This window comes from Convolutriloba macropyga, chromosome 5 (assembly GCF_964194025.1).
Source record: "Convolutriloba macropyga chromosome 5, txConMacr16.3, whole genome shotgun sequence".
In the NCBI taxonomy this organism is placed as follows: Eukaryota; Metazoa; Xenacoelomorpha; order Acoela; family Convolutidae; genus Convolutriloba; species Convolutriloba macropyga.
In genome coordinates this window covers 34,598,108-34,616,366 of record NC_134472.1, presented here as the reverse complement: position 1 = coordinate 34,616,366, position 18,259 = coordinate 34,598,108, and the positions used below count along the sequence as shown (strand labels likewise).

Here is an 18,259-nt window from a genome sequence, read left to right as displayed (position 1 = left end):
TGATGCACTGATCATTGTTGAATGAACAACAAAGTGGCTCAACGATGATCAAATTGAGCGCAGGGTTCCGCCAAAAGGCGTCAGAGGACACACTATATAGAAACTACTACAAATGACTGTGAACACCTAACCAAGGAATTGAAAACATGTTTGCCTGAATATTGAATTTGAGAACAGATTTTTTGAAATTGGTGATGTTTAAGTAACTATTAGATCAGGTCACAAGCATTGAGGTCCACTAATAAAATGGTTAAATTTTTAAAATCGGTTTTGAATTATGGTGAAAATTTAGTATTTGGTGTCATTTTTGTTCTATGTAGTGTAGCAGTGAGTCCCTTGTATTGGAATTTATCATGATTTTACCCGATCTCCGGTAGGCTGACTAAGCACTGACCCATACTAGAAACTCTGGCTGGGAGATTGAAACTCTCACTGATCAGTGACATCAAAAGTAATGCCCTGAAATAGCATTTGATGATTCTCTAACATTAAATTTATTTAAAAAATTTAAGTTAGAGAAGATCAATTGTCAGAAGATCGTATTCTGTATTCCAATTATTCTTGAATCAGATAGTTCTATATTTGTATATATGTAAGAATTGACCTGCCGCCTCAGTTGACCGAATACCCTTTCAGGGGAGGGGCTTTCTCCTAACCGGCGCTTCCTTTTCCCCTTCTGAAATTGATCTTTAAACCCTAAACTCGAATCTGTTAAACTGCAAAAATTAATTGATGAAAACATGCACTTTTCAGACTTGTTTTTTTTTTTTTACGTTTAAAAGGCAGTTTTTTTTAGTTTGGTTTTAGGTTTTATTTGCTTTTTTTCTAATGTTTTAGAAACTGCGAGATCATTTAAACTTTTATTCATCACCATTCATTACCTATGTGGGGACTTTCCTTCAACCGGAAACCTCAATAGGTTGGAATAAGTTCTTAAAATTCCTAAGAAAGTGAGATACTTTCACAGGATAGTCCAGTCATACAATCACAAATGGAAGAGATTATAGTTTTTGAATCCAAACTGTCAAACTGTGAAACTTTAGTCTGTCAAACCCATAACAGCTCCTTGAACATGATCTTTAAAAACATAAAATACTGACTGCACTGAAGAGACATTGTAAAGAAATATTTTTTAGATTTGTACATTTTTCTGAAGCTACCTAAACGCTTTCATGCCCTCTCGTGGTTTAGGATTATCTCTTGGTTGTCAATTAAGCATGTACCACTCATGTACTCAGCCGTTAGTTCTATTTAACGACGGCAATTTGATCTCATACATATCGGGCATATAATAAAGTCTTCTACTTAAAGGAATAAATTATCCTATATATTATTTGTATGACATTATAAGGTACCATGTTTAACGGAAGGCGAAAAAGCATGTTTAAGAGCTCTCGAAGAGCATGTTTAAGAGCTCTCGAGCAGCATGGTTAAGAAGATATCGCGCGAGGTCAATGACCGAAAAAAAGGTCTCTTAAAAGGTCAACGTTCGAAAAATAGCAGATAGAAAGAGTCATTGACCGAAATGTGAAAAGAGTCAATGACCCAAAAATCACGGAACCTAGAGTGCCAATGAGCAGAAAGATGTCAGAGATGCAAGACAAGTCAGTCACCGAAAAACCGCAGGTGCAAATTTTTTCAGTAAGAAACGGATGCAAAAATCGATTGCTCAAAAAGCCTTCATTTCCTTCCCCTTAATTGATAGCTGCGATCGTGATAGCTGAGCGGAGCTATTACTGCCCTTCTCTTGATTTTTAATTTTGTCGTCAAGAGGTTTGTTGCAATCAGTTGGGGCATCCATCTATCTATCTATATATTACATATATAGCCACAGCAATTAGCCACTAACCAAAAATTTGCTCATTAGAAAAGTCAATTGGCTTGAGCAATAGGCATCGGAATCGAAGAGGATAAGAGCAATGACTCTCACACGAGGTGCAGGGGTTCGAGCCTAATTATAGGCGGAAAAAGACGCATAATTTCCTGTACCACAAATTTGATAAATTGGCTATCTTTTTTTTCCTTTTTTTGTTCCTTTTCGTTCCTTTCGTTTTTTCATTTTTCTTTCCAATTTTTCTCTTTTGTCAGGTTTTGATTCCTAATCTGCGCATGTTTGGCTCTCATTAGGCTTGACAAAACAGGTGAGCTATTAAAGCCAGTGAGCCAAATTTTGCTGATTCAGACAGACCAATAGCCTATAAGACCATGCTTAAGCTCCTGATCTGCACTTTTTTCTGCTCATTAAGCATGCAGCTCAGCAAAAAAAGCGAGACAAAAAGCCTTTGACCAAAATGTTGCGACTGTAGCCAGCTCAGTAGACAAAATCAACAGGCGTCTGTAGTCCAACAGGTTAGGCTTTTTGCTGAAGTGACGGGCTTCGGCTCACGCCCGAGTAGGGGTGGAACAGGATGCATAATGTACTCGGATAAAAATTGGGGAGCAGGTTAGCTTTTTCTTCCCTTCTTCATTTCTTTGCTTTTATTTGTTACTTATATCTTCTTTTTGTTCTTTCTTCATTCCTCATCTTTTCGTTCTTTCCTCTTTTCTTTCTCTCGCTCTCTTCTATCTTTTATATTAAATGTAAGTCGCACTTGAGTGCAATGATCAACAGCGCTCTTATTTTTCATGTTTCAACGGTTCGTAAACATGCAGTCTGCACCACCATGCTTAGACTCCTGGTCAGCAATTGATTTAGTGCTCATTAACCATGCAGCTTAGCGAAAACGAGCGAAACAAAAAGCCATTAACCAAAAATGAGTTTGTGTAGAAAGTTCAATTGACAGTATAAGGGGTTGGATCATCGGCTTTTAAGCGATGGGCTTGGGTTCAAGACCTAATTGAAAATGTTTTTCTTAAGGTTCTTCCTTTATTCCTCCTCATTGTTTTCATCTTCCTTGCGTTCTTTCTTTCTTTCTTCGTTCTTTTTCCTTCTTTTTCTCTCTCTCACTCTCTGTCTGTCTCTTTATCTCTTTCTGCATCTTTCTTTTCCTTTCCTTCTTTCTCTTTCTCTCTCTCTCTCTCTCTGTCTCCATCTCTTTCTTCATCTTTCGTTTTCTCTTGCTTTCTTTTTCTTTTCTCACTTTTGTATCTCTCTTCCCTTTCTTCCGCTTTTCTTTTTATTGGTCGCTTTTCTGTCTTTTTTTGTTTTCTTTTTTCTTTGCTTGCGTTTTTGTTCTTGCGTTATTACATGCGTTTTGAGACGCGCTATACGCAATATTTTGCGCTAGAAAAGCATGCCGCAATTCAAAAACAAGCAACCTAAACTGACCAAATTTGTGCTGATATGGAAATGAATTGATGATTTAGACGTAAGCAATAGGCATCGGTAGCGTAAGGGATGAGACCACTTGTGTTTAAAAGTGGCAGGGGCTCGAGTGTGGGTATTGTTTGAGACTTATAATTTTCTGGGCAAAAATTGGCAAATCATTCTTGCTTTTTTCTCTCTCTCTCTCTTGTCTTATATTAGCTCTTAGTTTGTGCCTTTTTTGCGCTCATAGAGCATGCCGCATAGCAAAAATAGGCGGTCTTTATAGCCGATTACCAAATGTTTGCTGATATAGAAATGCAGAAAACGTTAGCAATAGGCATCCGTAGCGTAACTGTTGGAACCAATGGCTGTTAATTGAGGGGCATGGGTTTGAGTCCTGAGTGTGGTCGGAGAAAGACGCATTATTTCCTGGTCAAAAGTTTGTCAACTGCTTTTTGTCTTTCATTTTTTCTTCCGCTTTCTTTCTTGTCATATTTAAATTCTTAATCTGCTCATGTTTTGCGCTCATGAAGCCTGCAGCAACTCAAAAACAAGCGAACAAAAATCCGTTGACCAGGTTACGGCTGATGTAGAAATAGCAATAGACATATGAATTACGGATCCATAGCGAAAAGGATGAGACCGATGGCTGTTAAGTGACGAGCGGTGTTTCGAGTTAAAGTAGGCATTGAAAAGGATGCATAATTTTCAGATTCAAGAAAGTTAGAAGTTATTTTTTGGTTTCTCTTTTCCGTTCCTTTCCGCTCCTTTTGGTTTTCTTTTTTCTCTTACCTTTCTCCCTCTCTTGTCGTATTTAAGCTCTTTAAATGCCCATGTTTTGCGATCATTGAGCAAGCCGCATAGAAAAAACAAGCAAGCCAAAGAGCCATTGACAAAATTACTGCTGATGTTGAAAGAGCAAGACAAATGCTATAGGCATCAGCAGCATACGGTATCAGACCTATGACTGCTAATTAAAGGACATAGGACCGCACCCAAGTTGGTACGGAAAATGGCAATTGTTTTTCGGGCCCTAAAACGAAAAGGAGTATTTGCAGTTTTTCATCCAAAAGTGTTTTTGTTTAATTCTTCCTTTCTTCTATCTATCTGTTCTTTTAATATTAAGTCGCACTTGACTTTGCGTTCAATGGTTAATTGCGCTCCTAGCCTCACTGGCTCTAAGTGTCCTAAAAGCGTTACACATTCGCTTTGAGACGCGCTATACCACCATAATAAAACTTTATTATTCCTATGTTTTTGCGCTCATTAAGCGTGCTGCCTAAAAAAAAGCGAGTCGGAACGCCTTTGACTAAATTTTGAGTGCATATAGAAAGAGTTATAGACAAAACTAATACGCGTTGGTAGAGTAAGGGATCAGACCAATGGCTGTAAGGCAAGTGGCATTGTTTTGCACCCGACTTGTTGCCGAAATTGGCTCCTATTTTTTTGCGAAAAGATATGTATAAGTTCCTAATCTTCGCGTGTTTTAACGCTTCCTAAACATGAAGCCTAGCGTAGTACATGCGTTTTGAGACGCACTATGCAACAATGTAGAAACACGTTATCTGCAAACTCATAGCGGTGCTTAAATACAGCAAAGCCAAAATTGTTCCTGAACAAAAAGTTGCTGCTAAATAGAGTAATAGACACAAAAGATGCGCTCCGGTAGCGTAAGCGGTAAGAGCTGTGGCATTTAAACAAGGGGGGCGTCGGTTCGAGCATGAGTTGGTACGGAACACAAATCCTAAATTCTTTGAAACCTGTGAGAACATGATTGTTATGCTTTTGCGGGCCTGCTAGTCTGTTTTGAATTGTTAAGAATGCTCCCCCCAATGATTGATGTAATAAGGGGATGTCAGTATTACTAGTTGAGCCTTAAATCTTTCCTTTTTAACTGAAACAACTATTGTGCAATCCAGGCTACCTATGACTTATTTAAGAAGTTCCGTGAGATTGATAAGCCACCGTTGCTTCTGTCAATCACAGTGGCTGATGATGGCAACAAAGTCGAAATCTAAATGTAACCGAGGTTTATATTCTGAAAATTTGTTGTTGTTTCTCTGCAAAGCTCACTGATAACAAAAGCTTCGTCAGGTTGCAGCTAATTTGATTGGTGGGGAACTAGCGGGCCTTCGAAATATACAGTCTTAACGGTTTTGCTCGTTTGCATTTCAGATTTGTTGTCTGGATTTTGTTTCTTCATGCCACTTTTGTTCTGTCTCAATATTGGCTGAGGTCCAAATTGTTTACTGAAGTCTCTAACATGCGGAGTTCGTAATGGTGTCTGCTAGACCGATCTACAGAAACGGCACTCTTCGCGGAGTATCGCGAAACCGGCTTTTTGTTCTGTTCGGTGTAATTGGGGTAACACACCTATTTATCCAAACAGTGATTCGTGTTTACGTTTTCTTCAACCCTTTCACGCCCTACATAGCACTGGTGAATGTATTCAGCACATATTGCTATTTGGAGGATAATAGGCAGAAAAGTTTAGATCCCGCTGGATATCAAGATGTGGTGAAGCATGCGCAGCTGGAGTACGAATCCTATCAGTCCTTCTACTCCTCTAATGTTCGATACTCCGCTGATTGGGCACCTTCTAGGTATGTCTTTCCATTTTGTTTGAGAATTTAAACGAAATCAGTTATATTAATGAAATCGGATGGAGACAACAAATTACTACCATTCACACCAGACATGCAATATAAAGTTGAAGTGATATAAGAAGTTCCTGGAGTCATTGTGAAATTGTCTCAATGAAATATAATCCACTCAGATATACAGACAGATGCTTTATTTGAATTTTAAAATTTAACGTACTTGTTAAATTTGTTATTATTATTTTTGTTACCAGTTATGAAGAGTGAGCACTGATTTATATCGTAAACTTGGATTTTTCGACGCAAATGTGCTTACAGTGACCTACTTCTGTTCTTCAGCATCGTTTTAGTAATTATATGCAATTATGTTAATAATATTCAGTGTAATTTTTACTTGTTGAATGTTTGTTTAGGACAATGTTTTCTTTCGAGAGAGCGCTAGTGCAGCCTTTGATTGAAAAGACATTGGAACATCACGGACTGTCATCACTTACTTCTAAAGTCACAGAGATTATCTCAGAACCATTCAATGGCTTCGGCAATCTTTACCACCTTTTGGTACAAAAGTCAAATAGACTTATAAAATTGTCAACATTCCTTCCGGCTTCGGAACCAGTATATCTGCCAACTGCCTTGTCATCAAAGTTCGAACATGTCAATCTTATTGTCACCTATTCAAGGGAGCCGACTCGACTGAAGAACTTCCTCGATTTCATTCGGATTTTGATGAACATTGATCGCAGCTTCTCCGTGGTGCTAGTCAATTTTGTTGCCAAACATTCGGATCACATTTCAGAAGAACGGTTTATTTACAAATCTATTGCCTCGATTGTTGGAGAATCGGTTTCTAAAAGTCGTTTTAAAGTGCTTTCTCTTGTGGGGCCATTTTCTCGAGGCCAGGGATTAAACTATGGTGCTCGCAACGCCAAATGTCCAAAATCAAATCACTCGTTTGGAGATCATAGCTGCACTTTGTTTTTCTGTGACATTGATGTTACATTCACGCAAGAAATGCTTAATAGGTGTCGTTTGCTCTCGGAAACGGGAAAGAGTGCTTATTTCCCAATCGTATTCAGCCAGTACAATCCTAAATATTCCAAAATTCACATGGCTAAATTTGAGCTCTATCTTAGTGGACAATCAGGACTGTGGCGTACATTTGGATACGGAATGTCCTGTCTTAAGTCTTCGGATTTTCAAGCATCCATTGCGTTTCCCGAGTACACAAAATGGGGATCGGAAGACGAAGACTTTCATGCGAGAGTGAAATCAGCCGGACTTGCGATATATAGAATGCCAGATCCTGGACTTGTGCATGCGTATCATTCCAAAAATTGTTCCTCTGCAGACAACAAATTTTCCTGTTTTAAATCACAAGCCTTGACTGAAGGCAACTCGGAGCAATTAGGATTAGAGTTATTTAAATTAAAAGAGAAATACAAATTAATTTAATGCAAATGGTATTTATAAATTTTGTTTATTTTCCGCGTATCAGTTGTCGCTACCAAATGAACTAACTGAAACTATCTACTATTTTTTTCATAACCAAAGGCATATCATTTGCTCACAATTATCTTGTTTATTCCATCATTGAGTAGTGGAGCTCAGATATTGGCATGTTTGGTGATCTCCAATCAAATTGGTGGAATATAGTTTAGCAACTTCCGTTTAAAGTAAGATACCTAATCCTAAATCCATGGGCAGTTTAAAAAAGCTATCAATAGAATAGCAAGAATGATGCAAAGACTGCTCGGTTTATGACAAGCAAAGCTTCAAACCGGACTGTTCGTTTCAGTGGTTTGAAATCTTCTGATATTAAATTTGTTTGTTTTTGTAACTGCTTATCTGCTCTATTACTTCCGTCGAATTGAATGAACGATGCAAACTTGGTTTAGACTGGGTTTCCTTTAAACCTGTTTCATTTATTAAACTATACCTATTTTTGAATTAAATTATAATAAAATAATTCTAATATTCTTCGCTGCCGTCAATTTCAATATAAAGTAGAAATTTATGTTTGTCCTGAAGTAAAGGTAAATTTCCTTGTTGGTGAAATAATGGTTCTACTTCATTTCCCGCCGATTTATTTAACACCCTATAATTTAACCCCTTATATAATAACTCCTCGGTCATTTAACCCCGAAATTTATTCACCCCGAAATTGTTTTAACACCGAAATCTTTAATCTATTTCGGCGTCCAAAAGAACAATTAGCAAGGCTTAAGTTATTAGCAAGAACAATTAGCAATAATAAGAACAATTAGCAAAAGACTTGGATAACACAAAACTACTGACCTCCAAGAGTGCGGCATTGAACAGCTTGCGTTTGTTTGAAATCGAGGAACAATGACGAGACTGCTTTTTAGCGCAATGCTTTTGATCGCAAAAGAAAACTTGACTCGTCACGCCTCTTTTATATTGCACTTTAATTTGAATCAAAAAAGTTCAAAAACTGTCTGAGTCTAGAGGACGGAAGAACTGGTGCTTCTCGAATGAAAGGATGTAATCTAAATTTTAAAACCTACTTTCTGAGCAGGCATGAATGAGCAAATCAAAACAAAATTTAACTGTGTTTAACAGAATTTTCAATGAAATCCAGATTGATATTTTTGCTAGCAGCTATGCTGTGCAAGTTTCATATCTAAATTTTGCAAAACGGTGTTTACAATTAGGTGTCCCATCATAGGGTTTACACCCGGGACCAGAATCTCCTAATGAGTCAGGATATGAGGCTTCGACGTAACTCCTTGAGGGCGCCAACTCAAAATTTTTAAAATGGATATCGAATTTAATTTAACAAGAGATCACATAAACGCAATAATATTTCAAATACAAAACTAAGACAAACTGTCACTATTTCTGAAAAATTGACAACAGTTTTATCACTGTGAATCTCCATGAAGTTCTGCGCCTTTCCTTTCAAGCTCTCATACTTTTTCTTCATTGGGTATTTATGTTGTGATGAGGCATTCTAAAAAATTTGCACGGCAGCGCAAATTAGCCAAACGTTTCCAGTCTCCTGGTTGGGATCCCCGGAACAGGGGTTTTGTCCCATGATGCCCGCCAAAAACTCTTTAAATGTTTAGGATATATGAAAATGCCGATCCGACAGTGCATGAATTGACATTGTTTGCATATTCCTTCTTAAATGCTGCGATGTTTGTTTCTAATTGGGTTTTGACAGCAACGCAGATTGTCGAGAAAATGTCGATTACTGGTAAAATTGCGGAAGCTACGGCTGCTGTAGGCGTTAAGTTTTAACTCAGTGCTTTGATATCTTTTGTAACTTTTTTGTGACCGGTTTGCTATACAGGCATTGATTGTGCTCACCATTTACGCGAATAAGTTGGCCATCTTGTTTAAATGCGGAACCGTGGCACTTGTAACTTTGATGTTTCGAGCAATTCCAGGCAGTGGTAAACATATTTATTCATGCAACATAAAACTCATGGCCTTCTGCAACCAATATTTCTTTGTTTTTGGAACAAAATTTAAACTCAATGTCTACAGTTATCATGCTGATTGCAAAATGCAATGAGACAAGAAATGTTCTAGAATTCCATCAGTTTTTCAATTGCTTTTAGTTGCCCCATTAGTGACTAGATGAGATAGCTAGTTCCCTAATAGTCATAGTTTTGCTTTTAACTAATGAGTTGGTAGCTTAATTTCCCTCACAATTATGATCCATGAATTTACAGATTAAAATTGGGTTGAAATAATTGAGGTGAGAAAGCATATTTACAACTCAATCATTTTAATCGATTTTAATCTCTATTAATTAGTCTAAAAAGAATTGATCGAAACCTAATTATCCTCAATTACAGGAAGCTTAAAATAGATGTGAAACAATATAGGGGTTAAATAATTGAGGGGTTAAGTGTTATAGAGGTTAAAATATTGGGGTTAAGATATAGGAGGCTAAAAGAATTAGTGTGAAAGATCACGACACCGAAATAATAGAGTCAATCGGTCGGACTGGACTCGTTGAGTAAATTGGAGCTGTCTAAGATCACGCTTGTTTCGAAGCTTCGGTCTTGGATAGATTGTAGATTTTTTGGGAGAGTGCGGTAGGGATGTGTATTTGCCTGAATTGACTCTGCAAAATTCCTGTGGGATCGTCAATTGGCAATGACATGATTTTTGAGGGCGCCTATCGGGGTAATTTTGCAAAAACTCGTGGTTTTCTTTGGAATAAGTTAATGCGGGGAGCACGTTTTTTTTGAAGGCTTTGTTGTCAACTCGTCTTTGGATTTTTTTTTCTGTTTTGTATTTTTGAGGTGTAGTTCATTAAGATATTAGTTGGATGTATACCTTGTCGTTTTGTAGGTTGAAAGGTCTACCGGTGATAAGAGTCCCAACAGTTCTCAAAGGATCCGCTAATTCTATTGGTTTTTCTAATTTTAGCTTGAATCTTACTCCGACTTTAAATGTGTTTAGGGTTCCATGGTGATGGCTACAGGGGAGCAAAAAATTACAGTCTCTCTAGCCATATATGGCTATTGGCACTGAGCTTCTCTTTGAGTGATTCTGATTCTCTAATAGGAGGCAATCATCTATTAATTACACTGGTGTGTTACCCATCCTCTTTTTCCAATGTTTCGTGCTTATTTTGCCAGTGAGGTTCTGGTTTTCAAAAGAACATATCGTCACTGCAGTGTTTTTATTCTGAGAAAAACTGTTGAGCTTCAATTTAGTTTGTTGCGAAGGCGGCTGAACAAATTGTGTATAGTGGTGATCCTAAAGTTTTTGATTTCAACATCATTCAGCCACGCATCTTGTTCAGTAAGTATTTAGTTACTTCAGTGCTCCGGATATGTGCGTTTTTCCGTCTTTTAAATCATTAGTAGGAGATGAGCTTTGTAAAGGGTGAGCTCAAACACTTGGAATTGAGTATTGAAAAAGAATATCTGCCTCCGCAGCTACAAGATCTGTGATAAATTGCAATAAACCATTACGTTTTTCATTGGTATAGCTGGTGTCATTTTTGATCATTCTTTTCTAGTGTATCATTAGTTGCGTTAGAATAATTTTTGATTTGGTGTTTTGAGTTGGTATTACAGTTTTTTTTTTGCTCTGGTGCCCGGTCGAGTCTGCGGACCTGAGGCACCTCCTCCTCAAAGCAGGCGACATCGAGCAAAACCCGGGCCCCTTTCCTTGTGGACATTGCGACAAACACGTCAGCAGGAAGGACTACTCCATTCTGTGCAGAGACTGCGAGAAATATTTCCACAGAGTCTGCGTCGGCATGACGGTAAAGGAAATACGAGCACATCAGAATTGGAGATGGCACTGCGGGTGTAAAGCGGCGAACAAAGCCCCAGCACCAACCCCAGCGATGCCTCGAAAGAACCACAAAGGAAAGCAGGAGCCAAGGCCGAAGATCCAATCTTCACTAAAGATACTCCAGGCCAACGTCTGCGGAATCAGGCAGCGGGCCCAAATCCTCGCAAAACTGGCAGAGGAAGAGGATGCGGATGTTCTTGTCATCCAAGAAAGCAAACTCATGCAGAAAACCGAAGTCCCGAAACAGTTCGCGAGTTGGACATGCCACAGACAAGAGCGGAAGATCCACCCCAGCCAGAAGGAACAACCACAGGGAGGAGTGATCACCCTTGTCAAGCCAGGCCTCTCCTCGGAAAGACTAGCCGACCTGTGCTTCCCAGGGGACTCTGCCATGGAAAGTGTTGGAGTCAAGATACACATCCAGAAACCTGTGAAGATATGGAACTTTTACAGGCCACCTGCTAAGTCTAACGACGGGAGAAACAGCCAGCCGTACTCCTCTGAGTGGCCGACAGATGCGGACATCATCCTCGGAGATCTGAACGCCCATGGTTTCTGGGATAGAAACCATCCCAGTGACGAAACTGGAGAAGAGATAGAGTCCTGGTTGTCCTCGAATCTGGATTGCCCTCAACGATGGAACACCAACAAGGATGGCAGGGGATGGGGAAACGACACCAGACATAACTCTAGTCCCTGGGGATTCATACGGAAAAGTGAAATGGAATGTCCTGGACACAATAGGGTCCGATCACCTGCCTATCAAAGTGACCGTCGAAGGGAGGGAACGAAAAGAAAAAGTCAAGAGGCGGCTTAATCTCGAGAAGCTGGACGTCAACAAATATCAAAACACCTTTTCGGAACTCCTGAAAGAGGCTAGGACCGAGGAGAACCTCAGCCTGGAGAAAGAGTTCAAGATTTTCGTCGACCTGGTTCTCCGAGCAGCCCAGAAGAGTGCTCCACTGACCTCCAGCAAACCGAAGAAAACATGGTGGACAGAAGAGTGCACCACAGCAAGGAAGAAGATGAAAACAGCATTCAAGCAAATGCGCAAGAACCCTTGCGAGGAGCAGAGAAACCAGTATCAGCAGGCCCGAGACACCCTCTTTGACACGATAAAGTCAAGCAAAAGGAAAGCCTGGCGAGAGTTCGCATCAACCCTCTCACCGAGAACACCATCCTCCAAAGTATGGGGTGTGCTGAAAAGTATAGACGGAAGGAAGAAGCAGAAGCTACCAGACGTCCCCCTAACTGCAGGAGACAAAACCGTGAAGATTCTGGGGGTAGAAATAGACTCACAATGCACTTTCAAAACACAAGCAGTAAACGCGACAAGGAAGCTCAAAGAAAGAAACCAAGTCCTCAGTTGCATGGCCGGCAAGTCTTGGGGACTAAAGGGCTCCGACATCAGACATACTTACAAGGCGTACACGCGCCCCGGAGGACTGTACGGGTGTGGAGTATGGGGGCCTTTTATAGCGCAAACGAATCTCAAGAAGCTGGAAACTTGCAACACGAGAGCCGCAAGGCTCATTACAGGCTGCCCAAGTGGTTCCAACAACGCCAACACTCTAGCGGAAGCACAGCTACCCACAATTGCCACATTCATCAAGGACGAAGCAGTACGGCAATATTCGAAACTACTAGAGTTTCCGGAGGGACACCACCTTAAGGAGCTGACCCGTACCGCATACACGCGCGCGCGGTTGAAATCACGAGGAGATGCAGAATACAGGAAGGACTGGCGGAGAACGGCAGAAGAGCACTACCACCAACTACAGATCACCAACACAAAAGAGACGAAAAACAAGCTACAACAAACAGAAGAGATGCGGATCAAGAATGACTACCTAGCTGCGAGAAAAGAAGGTTCGGATTACGACAGAACCTGCAGGGGAGACCCCCCTCCAGTATTGCTTGTACCACATTCAAGAGAGGACGAAGTATTCGTCCACCAGTTACGAGTGAACAGATGCCCTATCTTGGCCGAATGCAAACATCGATTCGGCAAGATACCAGAACCTCAATGCCCACACTGCAACCTGGAAGAGGAAACTGCCTTACACTTCCTAACGAAGTGCCCAAAGTGGAAGAAACAGAGAAAGAAAGCAGGACTGCCAACAAACCCGTTTGAGACACCGGAGAAAATACTCGATTTCGCAAAGGACACTGGGGTATACCCCTCGTCATAAAACAGACGATTGCACAAAGAACAGAACAGAACAGAACAGTTGTTTATCGCGATAGCCCTCTTGTTTTTATAGGTAGAATAGTGCTGTTTTTCGATTTTCAACTTCTCAGTTTCGGTTTTCAGGATCCCACATTTGCAGAGGGCTGAGAAGGGATGTACTTTTACTTTGTTGAATGGTCTGATGTACAATTATGATTCAGATGTGTTCGAGTAGTGGAGATCGCAATTTGGTTTGTTTTCTGAAGGTTTCCTGAAACTCTTCGTGAGTTATCAGAGTATTAAAGATGGAATAATCGTATTTTGGACTGAGTAATAGTGTAGTAAAAGGCTATTTCGAGAACTCGTTATGAGTTTTTTTGCGAAGGTAGTATTTTCTGCACATCCAAGGTCAGAAAATTTTGCTTTTAATTAAGCTCGTAATGCTGTGGCATTTAAACGATCACGTTGTACTAACCATTATACCTAATTAACTCTTGTGATATGTGTACCATCCATCGAATGCGTTGTTTCTTTTATAATGTGTGTTTTTTCAAGGTTTCTCTGAATTTGCGCCTCATTTTCATTTTCAGTTCTTTGTCAGTAGTATAGGCTAAGCAAAGGTGGGGGGGGGGGGGTGGGGGTAGGTAATGGGATGTTCTTATTTATTAACATTAGGTATAGCCTTTTTTCATCCAATAAACCAAAGATGCACCTAAAAAGAGAGCGAGAACAATAGACCTGTCAGATTATCTTAAGGAGTAATTACCCTCAATGAGATCAGTTGTGATGCTTGAGTTTCCGCTCTAATGCATTTATTTCTATCCAATCTTATCTACTGAATCTAACTGCAGAGCCTTTACTTTCTCACACAATTCTTTTTTATGACCTTCTCAGATATCATTTATTTTTTCTTAGAGCATACTTTTAATCAGATTGATTCAGAAAGTGTTTTTCAAAAAATAATTTAAATAATAATAAAAATAATAATAAAATTTTTTTTGATCCATTAATTTTTTCAATTTTTCTTAATTATTTTTTTAAAAAAATGTGGTTTTACTTTAAAGGATTATGATTGTTAAAAGTCGTTTTTTAAATAAGCGTTTTGATGAAAAATGCATATTTGGATTTTACCTTTTTCTCAAATTTCCAATTGTCAATTTTTGGAAAGAGAGTTTTAAAATTTTTCGAATTTTTTTATGATTATTTTTGTAAAAATTTCGTTTTACCTAAATAAAATTTAAATCAAAAATGCTGTTTGTTACATAAGGTTGTCACCGAAAATTGTATACGTTTACTTTTAAATTTTTTATAATTTTTTTCGTATTTCAATTTTTGACGTTTTTTTTAAAACAAATTTTTCGTGCAAAAAAGTTGCTTTACCTAATTTTTTTAATTGTGTTTTATGAAAACCCTTCAACAAAAAATTTATTTCTCACTTTTTTGTATTTTTCAGTTCTTGAAGTTTATTTTTCGGAAGTTTTTTATTTAATTTTTTAACCAATCATTTAATTTCTGAGATCCTCGAACGTGTTGGCGCTCAGAAACAATCTCGATTCATTTTGTGTTTTGTCGCAAATGAATATCAGTTGTCTGAAAAAGATGCAAAATACTCCAATACTTCCTTTACTTCCTTCAACATCTTTTCTTTCGACGATTCATTCTGATTTAGATTACGTTTCTAACGGTTGCCGATAACAACATCGAATTATCCTTTGAGGTGGATTGCACAAGAGTAACAATGAAAACACAGACTACTAGCTTAACACTTTGGAAAGGTTTGTGCAGTACTTTAGAGGCTGCTAGACATCATAACCTCAACTTAGCGAAGAAAAATTTAACAATTCAGTACTTTGAGATTTCGAAAAGAACAAGGATTTCACCCACTGAAAGACTGTAAAGGCATTTTGTTCCCGTACTCTCGTGACATAAATCACTACGGTGTATGGTGGGTAGAAGACATGTTCTCCAAGCATGCCGATACAGAAGCGTTCGATCTGCCTAATTTCCAAGACCTTATTCTTCATCTTCCAGGAAAACAATCACTGACGAAAACCAATCATTTCATCAAAATGTTCCTTTTTCGAACTACAGATGCTCTCCAATATATGTATTAGTCAACTCGCTTTTGTTAATTGCTAAATTCTCCCTCACGTGACTAATTAAAGAAAACTCATTTTTCACATCACGTGATGTTACTAAAAATAGAAGTGACATAACTTTTACGTCATGATGCACACTCAATTCTCATTGTTTGCGTCCGTTTTTATAAGATCTAATTGGCTACGAAGTGTATTGTTCCCAATAGTTCTCGTTCTTACAAAAATTTCATTGGTTCGATAAATCCACCTTATTTTTGAGAATGTTTCAGTCATTTTTTTCTTTCCACTTACAAAATTCAGTTAGTCTTAATCATCCGATTTTTCCTATTTTTACGTTCAAAACTTGTACCCGCTTCATCCTTTTACGCCATAGATAGATCAAAATTAAGTCTCAACTAACTCAAAAAAAATTGCTTACCCTTCCCGCAAACGAAACCATAAGGGAAAACCAGTTTTTCCCTCGTCATGGTTTGATTACCATAATGACAGCATATATTCTTTGTTTAATGTTATCAATGTGAAAGTTCAGAATACGGAATCAAAACCAAATGAAGATTGCGAAGGAAACAGCAACTGTGGGAAATTCCAAGAATGCAGTAACCCGAAATTTCGAATCAGCATACCAGAGGAAACAATCAACACAAACTCAAATTGGACCCACCTGAAAGTCTTTCGCGAAAATGTGGAAAACGAATTTGTTCTGCATCAATATCTTATGCTGTCGGTCTGGGAATTGAAGTTTGTTAATGAAAAATTAGCTGAGATGTTAAAAGAAGCACTTCAGTTTGAACCCACAAAGTTACTGCAAGGTTGGAGATTGACGAGATTTTGTTTAAAACCACTGATGTGGAGGTAAAAGCAAAATCCGATATGTTCTTGGAGGTGAGTGAGACTGCTAGAGGACAAGTATGTGTGTCCAGAACATTTAACCAAGATGATCCGAATCAATGTTACTTCACAATCAAGCTCTTCACACGAGGGACTGAAAAAGACAGTTTTAGAAGAAACTGCTTCCTTTCTGTTACAATTGGGGAGTTGCAGCAAGTACACAAAATCAGCCATGAGATTAGTTCCATGCTGAACAAAATCAAAGCCCGAAAAAGTGGCAAAGTGCATAAAAGTAATTGTAAACTTTTTAGTATGTGATGTTGTTTATCCACTTTTCAAATTGCAATATTTCAGACCAGTTGCTTGATGTGAACATTGAGAAAATTGCCGGGTTAGAAAAGGAGTCAGTCAATTTTTTGTTGGAAATACTAAAAGGAAAAGCTATTTTTTGGCTGTCTGTTGGAGCTTTGAAAATATTGTAGATCGAAATAAAATAAACTGTTGTTCCGTTTGGCGAAGTTCCAAGTTGGTGCTTCAAAATTAGAGAAGCTTTGAAATTGGCCAAAAATTTTTTGTTTACGTGCCACATTTCATGATGCAACGGGATACCTCAAAATATTGGTCCCGGATACTGTTACATTGTTCAATTTTTTATTTCAAAAATGAATTTTTGTTTCTTGGGACATATCACGGGTCTTGCATATTGTTGTTTTCTGAAAATATTCTGAGATGTGCAGCATATTGATATATCTGGAAGGCAGCTAGGACTCGGAGAACAACTAAAACAGTGGTATGATGACGCAACACAAAAACCATATGGTCATCCTATGATTGATTTGAGACCATCTACACCTGATTTGTTGATGTTGTTCAAATGTAGCTTAATTTCCATCAGAATTCTTTGTGCCGAACAGTCGTGCGCGTATTGGTGATATTAATGATAAACGCAGAGAATTATATTACTCTGAAGCTCTTTCGGAATCCAAAAAATTTCAACCAGCTTTCCTTTTACATTGTCCTGAAGAGTTCATCAGATTCCTCTGTGTATTGTAAGCTTGATTGAAGGAAACCTCACAGGAGTAAGAAGAAGTCAGTTTGCTCGCTTCCAAAAACAACTTAGAAATCTCACATCAAAATCAACAACCCTAAGTTTCAGAAGACTATATTGAGCTCAAAAGCTGGAATAACAATTTCAGTTTACTTATATCAACCTTGTATGAACAAATTTGCAACTTTCTTCAATGAGTGAGGTGAAAAGGTTTGTTCTGGTTCGAAAAGAACTGTGGGAGACCAGAAAAATGAAACTATTGAAATTCTACAGCGAGATCTATAAAAAAACAGTTTCAGTTATCAAAAAAGCGAAAGAAGTTAGTTCCTAAAAACCGATCGTTCACCTAAGGAACTTAAGATAGACCTGTAGTTTCACTATAAGAACAATCCTGAGATTTTGAAAACTTTGAAAGAGATATACAAAAATAAACGGTTGAAAATTTCACTTTCCAATACAATTATTGTCGACAACGTTGACACAGATGTTGATATAAAAAGATTCCTTCGTTCAATTAAAGTGAAAAACGCTCCAGTTGATCCAAACTTTTTCTTAATTCTTAAAGTCCTAATTCTGAGACCCCATATGGTTAAAAATATTTTGAGGACACAGTATGGCCCAGAGTAATTCAATTACAGTTTCAGATAGAATCAAATTGCAGAAGTTGTATATCGAAAGGGGACCTGCAGCTTTTGGTTCTATCAACAACCTGACAAAGGCAAGTGGAATCAGTCAAGAGAAATTTACAGATTTTTTACAATCAGAAGACCCTTATGCGAAATATAGTGGACTGAGACAAAAATTTACCCGTCTAAATGCGCATGTTCGCTATATTGATGAGATTTGGTGCTTAGATCTTGCACAAATTGATAAACTATCACGATGGAACCCAGGTGTCAACTTTTTACTCGTTACTGTAGATGTTTTTTCTTGATACCTGCGGAGAAAAGGAGCAGAGGCAGTGAAAGCGGCTTTTATCAAAAT

General features: G+C 38.4%; 2 protein-coding genes across 2 annotated transcripts in view; both read left to right on the top strand.

The window, feature by feature from the left end:
• Positions 1 to 18,259, top strand: part of LOC142339346 (uridine-cytidine kinase-like 1) — a 377,161-nt gene that overhangs the window by 256,551 nt on the left and 102,351 nt on the right. The gene's annotated exons all lie outside the window — the stretch shown is intronic.
• On the top strand, positions 5,402 to 7,377 carry LOC142339974 (chondroitin sulfate N-acetylgalactosaminyltransferase 1-like). Its single transcript, XM_075390351.1, has 2 exons — positions 5,402 to 5,850; positions 6,261 to 7,377. The coding sequence occupies exons 1-2, from the start codon at positions 5,525 to 5,527 to the stop codon at positions 7,297 to 7,299; spliced, it is 1,365 nt and encodes a 454-aa protein (XP_075246466.1). The 5' UTR covers positions 5,402 to 5,524; the 3' UTR covers positions 7,300 to 7,377.